Source organism: Gigantopelta aegis, chromosome 7, assembly GCF_016097555.1.
Source record: "Gigantopelta aegis isolate Gae_Host chromosome 7, Gae_host_genome, whole genome shotgun sequence".
Lineage (NCBI taxonomy): Eukaryota > Metazoa > Mollusca > Gastropoda > Neomphalida > Peltospiridae > Gigantopelta > Gigantopelta aegis.
In genome coordinates, this window is record NC_054705.1 from 7,953,709 (window position 1) to 7,968,240 (window position 14,532).

Sequence of the window (14,532 nt, forward strand, 5' to 3'; positions counted from 1 at the left end):
TCAGCATGCCGCTCGGGCGAACCGACTCGACAAAGAACTCCCTGTCCAGAAGGGGGAAGCGGATTTACTGGACGATGTCTCCAAGTGGTGTTCTAAGTTCCAAGGCAGCCTGGAATACTTCTTTCTCGTCTGCTTGGAGGTATCAGACTTCACAATATCCAGTACAGACTTCTGTAATAAGGTAAGAAAATCATGTGACTCCAAAGTCAACTTTCCGTTTTCCAAGATATACGACATAGACTTGTCATGTAGCTCATCCTCGTTAAAGAATTTGGCTTGTTCCAGAATAGTGCAGACATTGTTGGCGTTTAGGGATGTTTTAAGAAATTCGAGACACATATCCTCCAGCTTCCCTGTGCAGTACTTTTTGGCCAGATACAGCAGATGTATGACGCTATCTGAGTTTACTTTGATGTAGTCCGTGTACAAGAATCTGCCAAAAATAATTTATGTTAGTTCATAATCTGAGTTGTTTCGTTATTCGTGTACACAAACCTGCTAAAAATATCGAATAATATTTAAAATTATAATATATACATATTGTCATATACTATCTTACATTTTGAGTGCAATCAAAGTATGTGATATTTTTCAGATCACATACTTTAAGAATTTGATAAATTAGTCGAGGTCTCGGCACTAGGTTTATTGACATTTAAGCAAACGTGCTTGGGTTACACTCCATGATTGACGTATGCATTCATAGTCATCAAATTAAAACATTTCAATGGCAATTTGACACTGAAAGCTATCCAGCGTTCAGAAAACAAAAAACGTTAGGCATAACTTTATTTTGATGTAAGGACATCCAAAATGACGTCATTCGAGTTTGACGTCATTTCCATTCAAAAATACACCGCGCCACATATTCTTACGTCATTTGAATATCTAGAAATGGCGGACTGGAATTAAAGTTGCTTGTACAGTTTACAAAAACACGTTGTATTAAGCTTGAGCTTATATGATAAAGAGATTATTACCCTCGTGTATTTCGGTATCGTCAATATCATATATTAGGAATAAAAATAATGTATTATGCTCGCCAGAGACTCTGGTAATAACCCCCCCCCCCATCTCTCTCTCTCTCTCTCTCTCTCTCTCTCTCTCTCTCTCTCTCTCTCTCTCTCTCTCTCTCTCTCTCTCTCTCTATATCTATATATAAATATATATATATATATATATATATAGTGAGGAAGATATAAACTATGTAAACTAAGTCTATAACACGATTTTGCATTGCTTTGGCCATCATCAGTATACTGAATAGCATTGATAAAGTACCAGTGGTACAATGTAAGTTATCTGTGATATATCAACGGTCATGGTATGTGCTATCCTGTCTGTGGGAAGGTACATATGAAAGATCCCTTGCTACTAATGGAAACGTGTGGCGGGTGTCGTCTCTATGACTGTGTTTACATTATCACGATTGAGCCGATTGTTAATGCATGAATGTGCTCTACTGGTGTCCTTAAAGAAAACAAACATTTTTATGCAAGTTCTTTTGAAATAATGAGCTAATGCATTCTCTTTCTTCTTCTTTTTCTTTTTTTAACACGATAAACTGTTTGTTTTAAAACTTCAATTTAGTACGTTAATGTTGGCCAGACATTAATGTTGTAATTGTTTCAGTGTTGCGCAACTGAGCTATTAAAAATATCAAAATACGTGATCACCCCTGCGTGTGCTGTAACCTCACCGTGGTGCAGGGGTGTAACATTCTCTTTGAAAATGGCCAATACAGCACAAATTGAAGTTTAGAGTAAAAGTCAGTATCTTATCTGTGATATTTGTATTGGTATTTTTGCACAGTTCTTTACACTGTTTTTATTTATATCTTGAATTTTTATATTGATGTTGATCATCACCTTGTTTGTTTCCATTACCGTAGTTTGACACCCAATAGCCGATGTATTTTTCGTGCTGGGGTGTCGTTAAACATTCATTCATTCATTCATTCATTAATACGTGATCAGGGCAGTATCTCTGCACAATGCAACATGGGCATTTGACAAACTAGTGGTTGATTTCATGAACCTCAAACTAGTGCCTCATCTAGGACAGCCACTGCCTAAGCGATCATTTACTGGAGATGTTATCATTCCTGCACCGCCACGATGAGGACTGCCACTACCAGACTAGTTCACTGCAAACGTTGCTTCACGAAATGTCAGATTATCAGATAAACACTACACAAGTTTATTTATTTATTTTAACTCGATTTGTGTGTTAAGATCCAATGAGCATGTACTAATCGGTACCCAATTCTCACACCTGAGATGTCTGTCCAGGACTGATTAGTCAGTAGTAACCGCAGGTTAGTGAGAGAACTCTGTATTGTTGTCGGTCTAGGATCGATCCCCGTTGGTGGACCCACTGGGCTATTTTTCGTTCAGCCAGTGCACCATGACTGGTATATCAAAGGCCGTGGTATGTGCTATTCTGTATGTGGGATGGTGCATATAAAAGATCCATTTCTGCTAATAAAAAAAAGATTAGCCCGTGAAGTTGCGACAGCGGGTTTCCTCTCGCTATATCTGTGTAGTCCTTAACCATATGTCCGACGCCATATAACCGTAAATAAAATGTGTTGAGTGCGTCTGTAAATAAAACATTTCCTTCCTTCCATCTTCCTGTATTGCTGCTCAGTATGGGTGTGTGTGGTGGTGGTGGTGGGTGATACCTTGTTTAATACCTGTATGTCTTAAATCCGATGACCGGCCTCGGTGGCGTCGTGGCAGGCCATCGGTCTACAGGCTGGTAGGTACTGGGTTCGGATCCCAGTCGAGGCATGGGATTTTTAATCCAGATACCGACTCCAAACCCTGAGTGAGTGCTCCGCAAGGCTCAGTGGGTAGGTGTAAACCACTTGCACCGACCAGTGATCCATAACTGGTTCAACAAAGGCCATGGTTTGTGCTATCCTGCCTGTGGGAAGCGCAAATAAAAGATCCCTTGCTGCTAATCGGAAGAGTAGCCCATGTAGTGGCGACAGCGGGTTTCCTCTCAAAATCTGTGTGGTCCTTAACCATATGTCTGACGCCATATAACCGTAAATAAAATGTGTTGAGTGCGTCGTTAAATAAAACATTTCTTTCTTTTTCTAAATCCGATGATTTTACTACTACACATTTCCTTTTAACTTATTTTCGTGCTTATGTCCAATTAAGGTTCAACCACGCTGTTCTGGGCACACCTCAGCTATCTGGGCTGCCTGTCCAGTAGAGTGAGTTAGGGGTTAGTTTGTTAGTGGTTAGTGAGAGAGAAGAGGGTTTAGTGGTCTTACGCCTACCTATTGAGTCGTTAAAACTCGCTATGGGTGGGAGCCGATACCGGGCTGCAAACCCTGTACTTATCATCCTTATGTCCGATAGCTTAACCACCCCACCACCGAGGCCAGTACAGAATTTGATATCATGACAGTTTAACTGTATATTTATCATTTACCTGAGAAACAGATTGAAAATGTTGACGCCAACATCCGGGATATCCACCTGGCCCATTTCAGCCATTGGATCAGTAAACATAGCGGCAAACACGTGACTGCGGCTGATCAGCATGGACTTGTGAGCTTCAATTATCTCCCTTGTTGGGCCAACGCGGAACGTGACGTCACAGGCCACCTTGTTTTATAACATGTACAGGTTGGTTTCTGCTAGAGAGTTTCGAGTCTGCCAATCATCGTTTACTCCTAAATAATGTCCTCCTTCTCCTGACGTCATTCCGAGATCTCCTTTTACGATACTGACTGTCAACTGAAATGACACAGATGGATTAAATTTTGCCCTTGTTTCTTTCCCCATCCCAACCAGCGTCCCACGACTGGTATATCAAAGTATGTGGTATATGCTGTCCTGTCCCTTGCTATGTGATGCAATTGTGTCGTTAAGCAACACAAACTAAGTTTAAACTTTAGAACCTGTACCGAAAATGTTACCCATTTTGATAATGACCCTTGAACAGCCAAGATGAAGACCCCACACTTCTGTCTTTAGTCTTGTGTACTACATTATCGATTACTTCCGGCCAAACTGTATGCCTCGACTTTTACAGTCTGTGTTCTACATTATCGATTACTTCAGGCCAAACTGCATACCTCGACTTTTACAGTCTGTGTTCTACATTATCGATTACTTCAGGCCAAACTGCATACCTCGACTTTACAGTCTGTGTTCTCTACATTATCGATTACTTCAGCCCAAACTGCATACCTCGACTTTTACAGTCTGTGTACTACATTATCGATTACTTCAGGCCAAACTGCATACCTCGACTTTTACAGTCTGTGTACTACATTATCGATTACTTCAGGTCAAACTGCATACCTCGACTTTTACAGTCTGTGTACTACATTATCGATTACTTCAGGCCAAACTGCATACCTCGACTTTTACAGTCTGTGTTCTACATTATCGATTACTTCAGGCCAAACTGCATACCTCGACTTTTACAGTCTGTGTTCTCTGCATTATCGATTACTTCATGCCAAACTGCATACCCCGACTTTTACAGTCTATGTACTACATTATCGATTACGAAACTTACTTTTTACAGTCCACATTATCTGGCCAAACTGCATACCTCGACTTTTACAGTCTGTGTTCCTACATTATCGATTACTTCAGGCCAAACTGCATACCTCGACTTTTACAGTCTGTGTTCTACATTATCGATTACTTCAGGCCAAACTGCATACCTCGACTTTTACAGTCTGTGTCCTACATTATCGATTACTTCAGGCCAAACTGCATACCTCGACTTTTACAGTATATTGTCCTAACCCATGTATACTCAGAAACGCATAGGCGAAATATTCTCCTTAATACAAAGTGGCATAATTTCGTTATTTATGATCGTACCACAGTCAAATTTGACATGAGTATGTGACAATCTTCTTGCTATGGACTGACGGCAGTGGAGGTGTTTTCGTCACCAAACAGCGTCGCACGAGGGCGCTGAAATCAGTACCTTGTGTGGCCACCAACAGCAGCAATCACTGCGAGACATCTCCTTGGCATAGACTGAATGAGTCTCTGAATCCGAACACGTGGACTCCTGGCCTATTCTTCCTGCAGTGCATGTGACAGTTGCGGAAGGGTCTGAGGCTCCGGATCACGCTGGCGTACACGTCTGTCCATTTCGTTGGGGTTGAGATCTGGCGACCTTGATGGCCATGGCAGCACATCCATGTCCTCATTATGTAGGAAATCCATTGTTACACGGTCCGTATGCGGCCTGGCATTGTCCTGCTGAAAGAGTTCTCTCTGTCGATCCAAAATGGGAAGCATGTAACGGCAACGAATTTCATCCCGATAGCGTACAGTTGTCGTCCATCACGTCGCTGTAGAAGAAAACGTGACTCGTCGCTGAATCATACTCGCTGCCAGTTTCCCAAGTTCCACCCCTGTACATTTGTGCACCAGAGAACACGTAAAAGTCGATGTTGACATCGCAGGACGGGGCGAACATACGGTCTCCTAGCCCGTAAACCAGCTTCTCGAAGTCGGTTCCGAATGGTTTGTGCAGACACCCTTCTCAAAGCAGGTATGTGTCCAGCAATGTTCGTTGCCGTGGCAGTTCGGCAAAGCAAGCGCAGAACCCGGATGTAGCGACCTTGTGCTGCAGTTGTTATGGGAGGTCTTCCACTTCGGGGCCGGTCTTGAGCTGATTGAAACTTCTGGTACCTGTCCCAGAGACGTGAAATGGTGCTCTGATGGACGTTCATGTGGCGTGCGAATGCGGACTGTGATTCATCTAACTGGAGGCGGCCTATTGCAATATTTCGATTCGGCAGGCTTAATCTTGGCATCGTTTAACTCGTCTACGTCGAAATGGAAATGAGGCATCATTGCGAGCATTGCAGCTTTAAATACCTATCAATTCCCCAATCATTTCCCCGAGTTTCACGTGTATTCGCCAAAATCTTACCATTTCACGCCGATTTCCTGCAATTGTCGCAAAACGTGCCACAACGTGCGTTAAATTTGTTTTAGGGTGCATTTGGGCATGCTATTCCATTCCAGGAACATTAAGAAACATGGTCATGCATCAACATTGTACAAAAAACCCCACGATATTTTGTAAAATCAAACACTTTTCTTCTTTCCCTATCACCTATGAGTTTCTTTTTTTGACAGAGTATATTATAAATGAGCTTAAATACTCTGTATAATTTGTTTTTAAAAGTTGTCTTGTTTAACGACACTACTAGAACACATTCATTTATTAATCGTCGGTTATTGGATGTTAAACAAATGGTAATTTTGATATATAGTCTGAGAGGAAACCCGCTACATTTGTTTTATTAGTAACAAGGGATCTTTTATATGCACCATTCCAGAGATAGGGTAGGAAATACCACACACTTTGACATACCAGTCGTGGTGCACTGGCTGGAACGAGAAATAGCTCAATGGGCTCACCGACGGGGGTCGATCCTAGATCGACCGTGCATCAGGCGGACGCTTTACCATTGGGTTACGTCCCGCCCCTCTATACAATTTTATGTGAAGTAATTTATTTCCATAATTTGTTTATGGCAATACTTTTATGAGAGTTGGTATGACTTTTAAAGTTAATACGTTTTTGTATGAATTTTACTTTTATACAGTATTGTGACGTTTAAGCACCCGGGGGCGGGACGTGGTCCAATGGTAAAGCGCTAGCTCGATGCGCAGTCCGTCTGGGATCGATTCTCGTCGGTGGGCCCATTGGGCTATTTGTCGTTCCAGCCAGTGCACCACGAATGGTATATCAAAGGCTGTGGTATGTACTACACTGTATGTGGGATGGTGCATATAAAAGATCCCTTGCTGCTAATCAAAAAGAGTAGCCCACAAAGTGGCGACAGCGGGTTTCATCTCTCAATATATGTGTGGTCCTTAACCATATGTCTGACGCCATATAACCGTAAATAAAATGTGTTGAGTGTGTCGTTAAATTAAACATTTCTTTCTTTCTTTCTTTAAGCACCCACAATTAAAGATAATTCGTTGTCTAGGAATATAGGTAATTGAAAGTCGTAATAATAAGTTGCACACCAAGCAATATGTAATCAAACAATCAACAAATAAGATGTTAAAGTACTAGATATTTTGATCCTCTAAATTTACAGTTTCTGCTGCATTTGCCATTTCTTTCTTTCTGAATGTTTGCCGGTATGCCTCGATGGCACGTCTTCATAAGCAGAAGACGCCAACTGTGCTTTCCCTTTCAATACAGACATTCAATATCGCTTAGGCCAACCCACATTTGCAGCTATTTTCTCAAAGCTGACAAAGTACTCATAGCATGGTGTTCATGACATTCAGGAACCATTCTCATATTTTAATTGGGTCAAAATTTGACTCTTTTGCTAACATAATATCCCGTTATAACTGTCTTTGGACACTTTCCCATTCCCTCTGCCTGTGGTTTTCTTCATAACACATTTCTGACTTTTCCATGACGAAACATTTCAGCTTCACTATTTTGTTTTTGCCTTTCAGCACGTTTATATTCTAATCTTAGTAGCTTCAACATTGCTACCGATTCACCATTTTCACTACCATTACTATCAGGTAAATGTAAATCTAATTTGCTTTCAACTTTAAATAGTATGCTACTAATTTAAGTTGGGCTACCGATAAAAAATGTATTTCTTTGGCATTAAATTATTTACGATAATTATCAGTTGTTTGTTTTGCTGACCACGTGCTTGACCAATTGAATTATTTGAATACACAAACTGGTGTGTCACAACCACTATCTCGATTTTACTATTGTAAATAACAGTCAATGATCATCGATCGATATTCGCCATTTGTGACGTTTAAACACCCGCAATTAAAGATAAATCGTTGTCTATGAATATAGGTAATTAAAGTCACAATAGTAAATTGCACACCACGCAATATGTAATCACACAATCACCAAACAAGTGGTTAAAATATAAGATATTTTAATTTACATAAATTTACATTTATGGTATTCTTTTGTAAATGTGGGCGAGACGTAGCCCAGTGGTACAGCGATCGTGCGATGCGTGGTCGGTCTGGGATCGATTCCAATAGGCCATTTCTCGTTCCAGCCAGTGCGCAACGACTGGTATATCAAAGACCGTGGTATGTACTACCCTGTATGTACGATGGTGCATATAAAAGATCCATTGCTGTTACTCGAAAAAGAGTAGCCCATGCAGTGGCGACTGCGGGTTTCCTCTCTCAATATATGTGTGGTCCATAACCATATGTCTGACGCCATATAACCGTAAATAAAATGTGTTGAGTGCGTCGTTAAATAAAACATTTCCTTCTTCCTCTTTTGTACATTGTATAGAATGTGTTTCCTTCCTCCTCCTTCCCAGTGGCAAAGCGTTCGCTTGATGTTGGTTGATCTGGGATCGATCCCCGTCGGTGGACCCATGGGGCTATTTCTCGGTCCAGCCAGTGCACCACATCTGGTATATCAAAGGCCTTGGTGTGTACTTTCCTGTCTGTGGGAAAGTGCATATATAAAAGACCCCTCGCTTCTAATGGTTTTCTCTGATGACTATATGTCTGAATTACCAAATGTTTGACAGCCAATAGCCAATGATTAATCAATCAATGAGCTCTAGTTGTGTCGTAAAAAAACCCCAAAACAAATAAACTACAGTAAGATTTCTGTTAAAAAAGATAAAATAACTTTAAAACAATGAGCTGCAACCTCTATCTATACTATACACGAACAAAGGTCATTTTCCAGCATTTCAGGTCAACTCCAGTCTATGTTGTGACATTACAAAAATCATTTTACACACACTATAAAGGCTAAAATCTGATTTAAAAAAAAAAAAAACCCACCTGAAAAATTACATCCCAGCTGACCTCAATAAATTGTTTTACAGTATTTCAGATCAAATTCAATGGCATATTTTGTAAAATTTTAAAAATAATTTTAATCCCCCCAAAACACAAAATAATCAGATAAAAAGCTGAAAATTCACATTCCATATAATTTTACAAAACAACAGAAAAATAATAAAAACAACAAAAAAACAACAAAAAACCTAAATCAGCGCCTTCAGTGGTTGAAAATTATACCGGGGTCCGAACCCTTCCCGAAAACCCTCTCCGCCGCACCTACCACCTCTACGAAAAAACGACGATCGATACCGTTCTAATCTAACCGTGAGTACAAGTTACAACCAGGAAGTAAATTTACACTTTTAATCCAGTTGTAATACTTCAAATGTTTTCTAAGGAGTTGAAGTAAATAAAAAAAACCTAACTTTAAGAGTTTAGGTTTACCCGTCACGAGCTCTAGTATCGGTTTCGTTTCTTGGAAATGCCTGTCATCGGATGGCCTCAGACCACAATTAATTTCACTATGTTTTCACACGTAGCCCCAGTGGCTGTAGTACTTTTCGTAATTTCACCGGGCCATTGACATTTCAGAAGAAACATTACCTGCATGGGGCCAATGAACACTCAAAAGGACGACCCCTGTTGTCCAGCTCTTTTTCACGTTATATCAATGTAAACAAACACACGTGGGCTAAGGGGCCGAATCACACCCATTTCTGTGCATTTTACACAAATGTTGCATGACTTCAAGGTGCTGTGGGGGACAATATGCAGTATCCAGTGTAAACCAAGTGCACATATTCACTAACTGCATCCTCTTACCTGTCAAACCCAGTACAACAATTCAGCATACAAAACAGCTCCACAGCGATTAATCACATAACAAGAAAACTATATTTTCTCGCATTCGTTTCCGCAACCAAATGGGTGGATAATTCTAGTCTGATGCCTATCAGACGAAAATTGTTTTCACCATGACATTCAAACTGACATGGCATTTAAATACATATGTCAAATTGTATACAGGCAATAACAAGAATATTTGATACCAAGTATGGCTATTGGAGCCTGTGAAACGGAAGACTGCAGGTGCTGCAAAAGGCGGCAATCCGCGTCAAATTATTCCAAATAGTGGAATAGTAATTCTACAATAACTTTAAAAGTTACAGGCATTTTTCTGAACAACAAGAAGAAATGTGCTCCTTATTGTGTTCTCTGCAATTGAAATATAGCAGTAAGCAGGAATATGATTTTGTTTTGGTTCAATTTAATTTAAATTGATAGATTAAAAAAAAAAAAAAAAAAAAAAAAAAAAAAATTCCACAAAGTTCATTAAAAAAACACACACTTTAAAACTAAAATTTTGGATACTGCACACAGTCAACATATACCAACTGCAAATTGGGACTACTCGACAGAGAGAGAGAGAGAGAGAGAGAGAGAGAGAGAGAGAGAGAGAGAGAGAGAGAGAGAGAGAGAGAGAGAGAGAGAGAGAGAGAGAGAGATCTGAAGAGGCAGACCGATATGATTTACAAGGGTGGCTGTTTTCTGCCCCTTCCAATATAGAATTCTGGATACGTCACGGGAGAGTACTTCAAAAGAAAGAAGTTACTGGCAGTTACTAATATACGCAAGGTGCGAGGAGCAGAGCACTCGTGTGAGTTGCTTGACTCGTAGGATCCAATCACCACAGTGGACACATTATGCGTTTGTTTTTGTTCCAGTCCCAATCAGCGCCCAACAACTGGCATATGAAAGGCCGCGGTGTATCAAAAGATATCCTGTCTGTGATATCCCTTGCTGCCTAATGGCAATGGAATAATGTAGCGGGCTTCCCCTAAAATACCAAATATTGCCGCTGATTAATAAATCAATGTGCTCTTCAGATGTTAAACAAAATAAACTTTAAATTTTACGAAAAATCAATGTTTCAATGAAGCTAGGGTGAAAAGCGACCTGATACCTCAAGGGTTGGGATACATTGTATGGTTACTTAGTTATACATTGTATTGTTAATTGGTAATACATTGTATTGTTAATTGGTTATACACTGTATTGTTAATTTGTAATACATTATATTGTTATTTGGTTATACATTGCATTGCTAATTGGTTATACATTGTATTGTTACTTGGTTACTGTGGGAGTGGACTTTTATTTATATTCTTTAGTCCCATGTACGTAAAACCTACTAATATTAATAAAAGTACTATAGCCACTAATACAACATGGATACATATGGCTTAAATAATTGTGGTCTGTGTACTTAACGTTGCTGAAGTGTATCTTAATTAAGTAGAATCGTGTTCGACAAAAACAACCTACATATATTTTTTATAACAGAAAATTATACCAATAAAGGGTTTTTAAAAACTTACTACCTGTAAATCTGACTCACCGAAAGAGGCGTTGCGAAACTCACGTTGTCGCGTGACACTGATAAAGCGGTGTTAACCCTATCAAAGACGTATCTAGAGATGTTATTATGAAATGCGATAGTACAGTCGACATAATTGAGTTCGAGGGTTTCTACGAAAGAACTCCAAACAATGATACACCATTGTAAAACGTTGTTTTTGCTGTGTGGTGGAAGGTGGGTGGGGGTGGGGGTAGTGGACGTGTTACCAATATTTTTGTGAGGAGGATTTGTATTTTCGCATCATCAAGCAGCCATTGGTAGCATGCACACCAAACAGTAAGCAAGAACCTTGACACATATACCACGACACATTATAAAACGCTGTCGTCGCCCTCTATTGTCCGTGTGAAGATTAAACATCCACCCTCCCCACCTCATGGAGGCCGTTCTGGTAAATAATTGTAATAGTTTATATGTAGTACCTATATTCATAAGCATATTGCTCAGTCATTGTTAACGCTACATCATATCTAAATAACTACGGATAACCAAGATTCTGGGGCAGATTCTAGGGATAACCAAGATTCTGGGGCAGATTCTAGGGGAGGGTTGTAGGGGGTGACTATCTACCTAGTACGCTACATCATATCTAAATAACTGCGGATAACCAAGATGCTGGGGCAGATTCTAGGGGAGGGTTGTAGGGGGTGACTATCTACCTAGTACGCTACATCATATCTAAATAACTGCGGATAACCAAGATGCTGGGGCAGATTCTAGGGGAGGGTTGTAGGGGGTGACTATCTACCTAGTACGCTACATCATATCTAAATAACTGCGGATAACCAAGATGCTGGGGCAGATTCTAGGGGAGGGTTGTAGGGGGTGACTATCTACCTAGTACGCTACATCATATCTAAATAACTGCGGATAACCAAGATGCTGGGGCAGATTCTAGGGGAGGGTTGTAGGGGGTGACTATCTACCTAGTACGCTACATCATATCTAAATAACTACGGATAACCAAGATGCTGGGGCAGATTCTAGGGGAGGGTTGTAGGGGGTGACTATCTACCTAGTACGCTACATCATATCTAAATAACTGCGGATAACCAAGATGCTGGGGCAGATTCTAGGGGAGGGTTGTAGGGGGTGACTATCTACCTAGTACGCTACATCATATCTAAATAACTGCAGATAACCAAGATGCTGGGGCAGATTCTAGGGGAGGGTTGTAGGGAGTGACTATCTATCTAGTACACATCATATCTAAATAACTGCAGATAACCAAGATGCTGGGGCAGATTCTAGGGGAGGGTTGTAGGGGGTGACTATCTACCTAGTACGCTACATCATATCTAAATAACTGCAGGATAACCAAGATGCTGGGGCAGATTCTAGGGGAGGGTTGTAGGGGGTGACTATCTACCTAGTACGCTACATCATATCTAAATAACTGCAGATAACCAAGATGCTGGGGCAGATTCTAGGGGAGGGTTGTAGGGGGTGTGTATCTATTTTCTTTCCACCAGGGACGCACTGGTAATACAGAGGAGGCGGGACGTGGCCCAGTGGTAAACTGCTCGCGATCGACTCTAACTGATTGTGATCGATCCCCGTCGGTGGGCCCATTGGACTATTTCTCGATCCAGCCAGGACACCAGGACTGGCATATCAACGGTCGTGGTATGTGCTGTCTTGACTGTGATAGGTTTCATATAAAATATCCCTTAGTACTAATGGAAAAATGTAGCGGGTTCCTTTTTGAGACTACATGTCAAAAGTGCCAAATGTCTGACGGCCATTAGCCGATGATTGACAGACGATTGTGCTCTAGTCTTTAAAAAGACAAAATATAAGGCCACCAATTTATTGTTGAAAACTTTCCTTGGACATAGGCGAAATAATGCATAGGTCAACAAGATAAGAAAATGCGTTATATAGGGGCATATACAATCATACAAGATGCTTTGTTGATTTCAAACACCACAGCACATGCATAAAGGTTCCAGTGAACACTTTACTTCTCACAGAAACAAAGACACAATCCAGTGCACTTCTAATGCACCTTATTGCACGTGCATCTATCTCACAGAAACAAAGACACAATTCAGTGCACTTCTAATGCACCTTATTGCACGTGCATCTAGTGGTACATTTCCTTGGTGGGCCTAGTCTCTTACTGAATTATTCCCGTTCCAACCAGAGCACCACGACAAAGGCCTTGGCATGTGCCATCCTGTCAGTGGAAAAGCGCATATAAAAGATCCTTCTTGCTAATGGGCCTTCCTCTGAAGACTAAGAGTTAAAAATTACCCAAATGTGTTTGGCATTCTATAGCCGATGATTAATATATCAATGAACTCTAGTGGTGATTTTTATACACAGTGTCCAGATTAGAGGAAGTTAGATGTATACAGTTATTCTGGGTCTGTATTCACTTTCAGTCTCTACACAGTGTCCACATCTGTGGAAGTTAGATGTATTCCATTGTTCTGTGTCTTGATTCACTTCGAGTCTCCACACTTTGTCCATATCCGAGGAAATTAGTTGTATACCGTTATTCTGCGTCTTGATTCACTTTTGGTCTCTACGCATTGTCCAGATCTGTGGAAGTTGTTTGTATACCGAGGGAAAGAAATTTGTATACGAGACTACATTACATCCACAAACATCGTCATAATATGGATGGATGTCAGTAACACTGTGACGTCATAACAACATGGATGGTTTGTTTGTTTGTTTTATTTAACGACGCCGCTAGAGCACATTGATTTTTTATCTTATCATCGGCTATTGGACGTCAAACATATGGTCATTCTGACACTGTTTTAGAGGAAACCCGCTGTCGCCACATAGGCTACTCTTTTTATGACAGGCAGCAAGGGATCTTTTATTTGCGCTTCCCACAGGCAGGATAGCACAAACCATGGCCTTTGTTGAACCAGTTATGGATCACTGGTCGGTGCAAGTGGTTTACACCTACCCATTGAGCCTTGCGGAGCACTCACTCAGGGTTTGGAGTCGGTATCTCGATTAAAAATCCCATGCCTCGACTGGGATCCGAACCCAGTACCTACCAGCCTGTAGACCGATGGCCTGCCACGACGCCACCGAGGCCGGTAACATGGATGGTGTCTTTGGATGAAAAGTTTGTTTTGTTTAGTAATATGACTAGGGCACATTTATTTATGAATCATTTATTAATCATCTGCTAATGGATGCCAAACATATAACCTATAGTCCTACGCCTCAATGGACAGTTTTTGTTTTGTTTTTAAATAAAATTAAAGCTTGTTTTGTTTAATAACACCACTAGAGCACATTGATTAATTAATCATCGCCTAC

General features: G+C 40.6%; 1 protein-coding gene across 1 annotated transcript in view; it reads right to left on the reverse strand.

Annotated features, from left to right (window-relative positions):
• The window catches only part of LOC121377850 (BTB/POZ domain-containing protein 6-B-like), a 24,813-nt gene continuing 10,281 nt past the window's right edge, over positions 1 to 14,532 (reverse strand). Inside the window, exons 3-4 of the mRNA XM_041505948.1 lie at positions 3,448 to 3,623; positions 1 to 433 (exon numbers count right to left, since the gene is read on the reverse strand). Of these exons, the coding sequence (XP_041361882.1) occupies positions 1 to 433; positions 3,448 to 3,623 (609 nt within the window). The remainder of the gene's footprint in view (positions 434 to 3,447; positions 3,624 to 14,532) is intronic.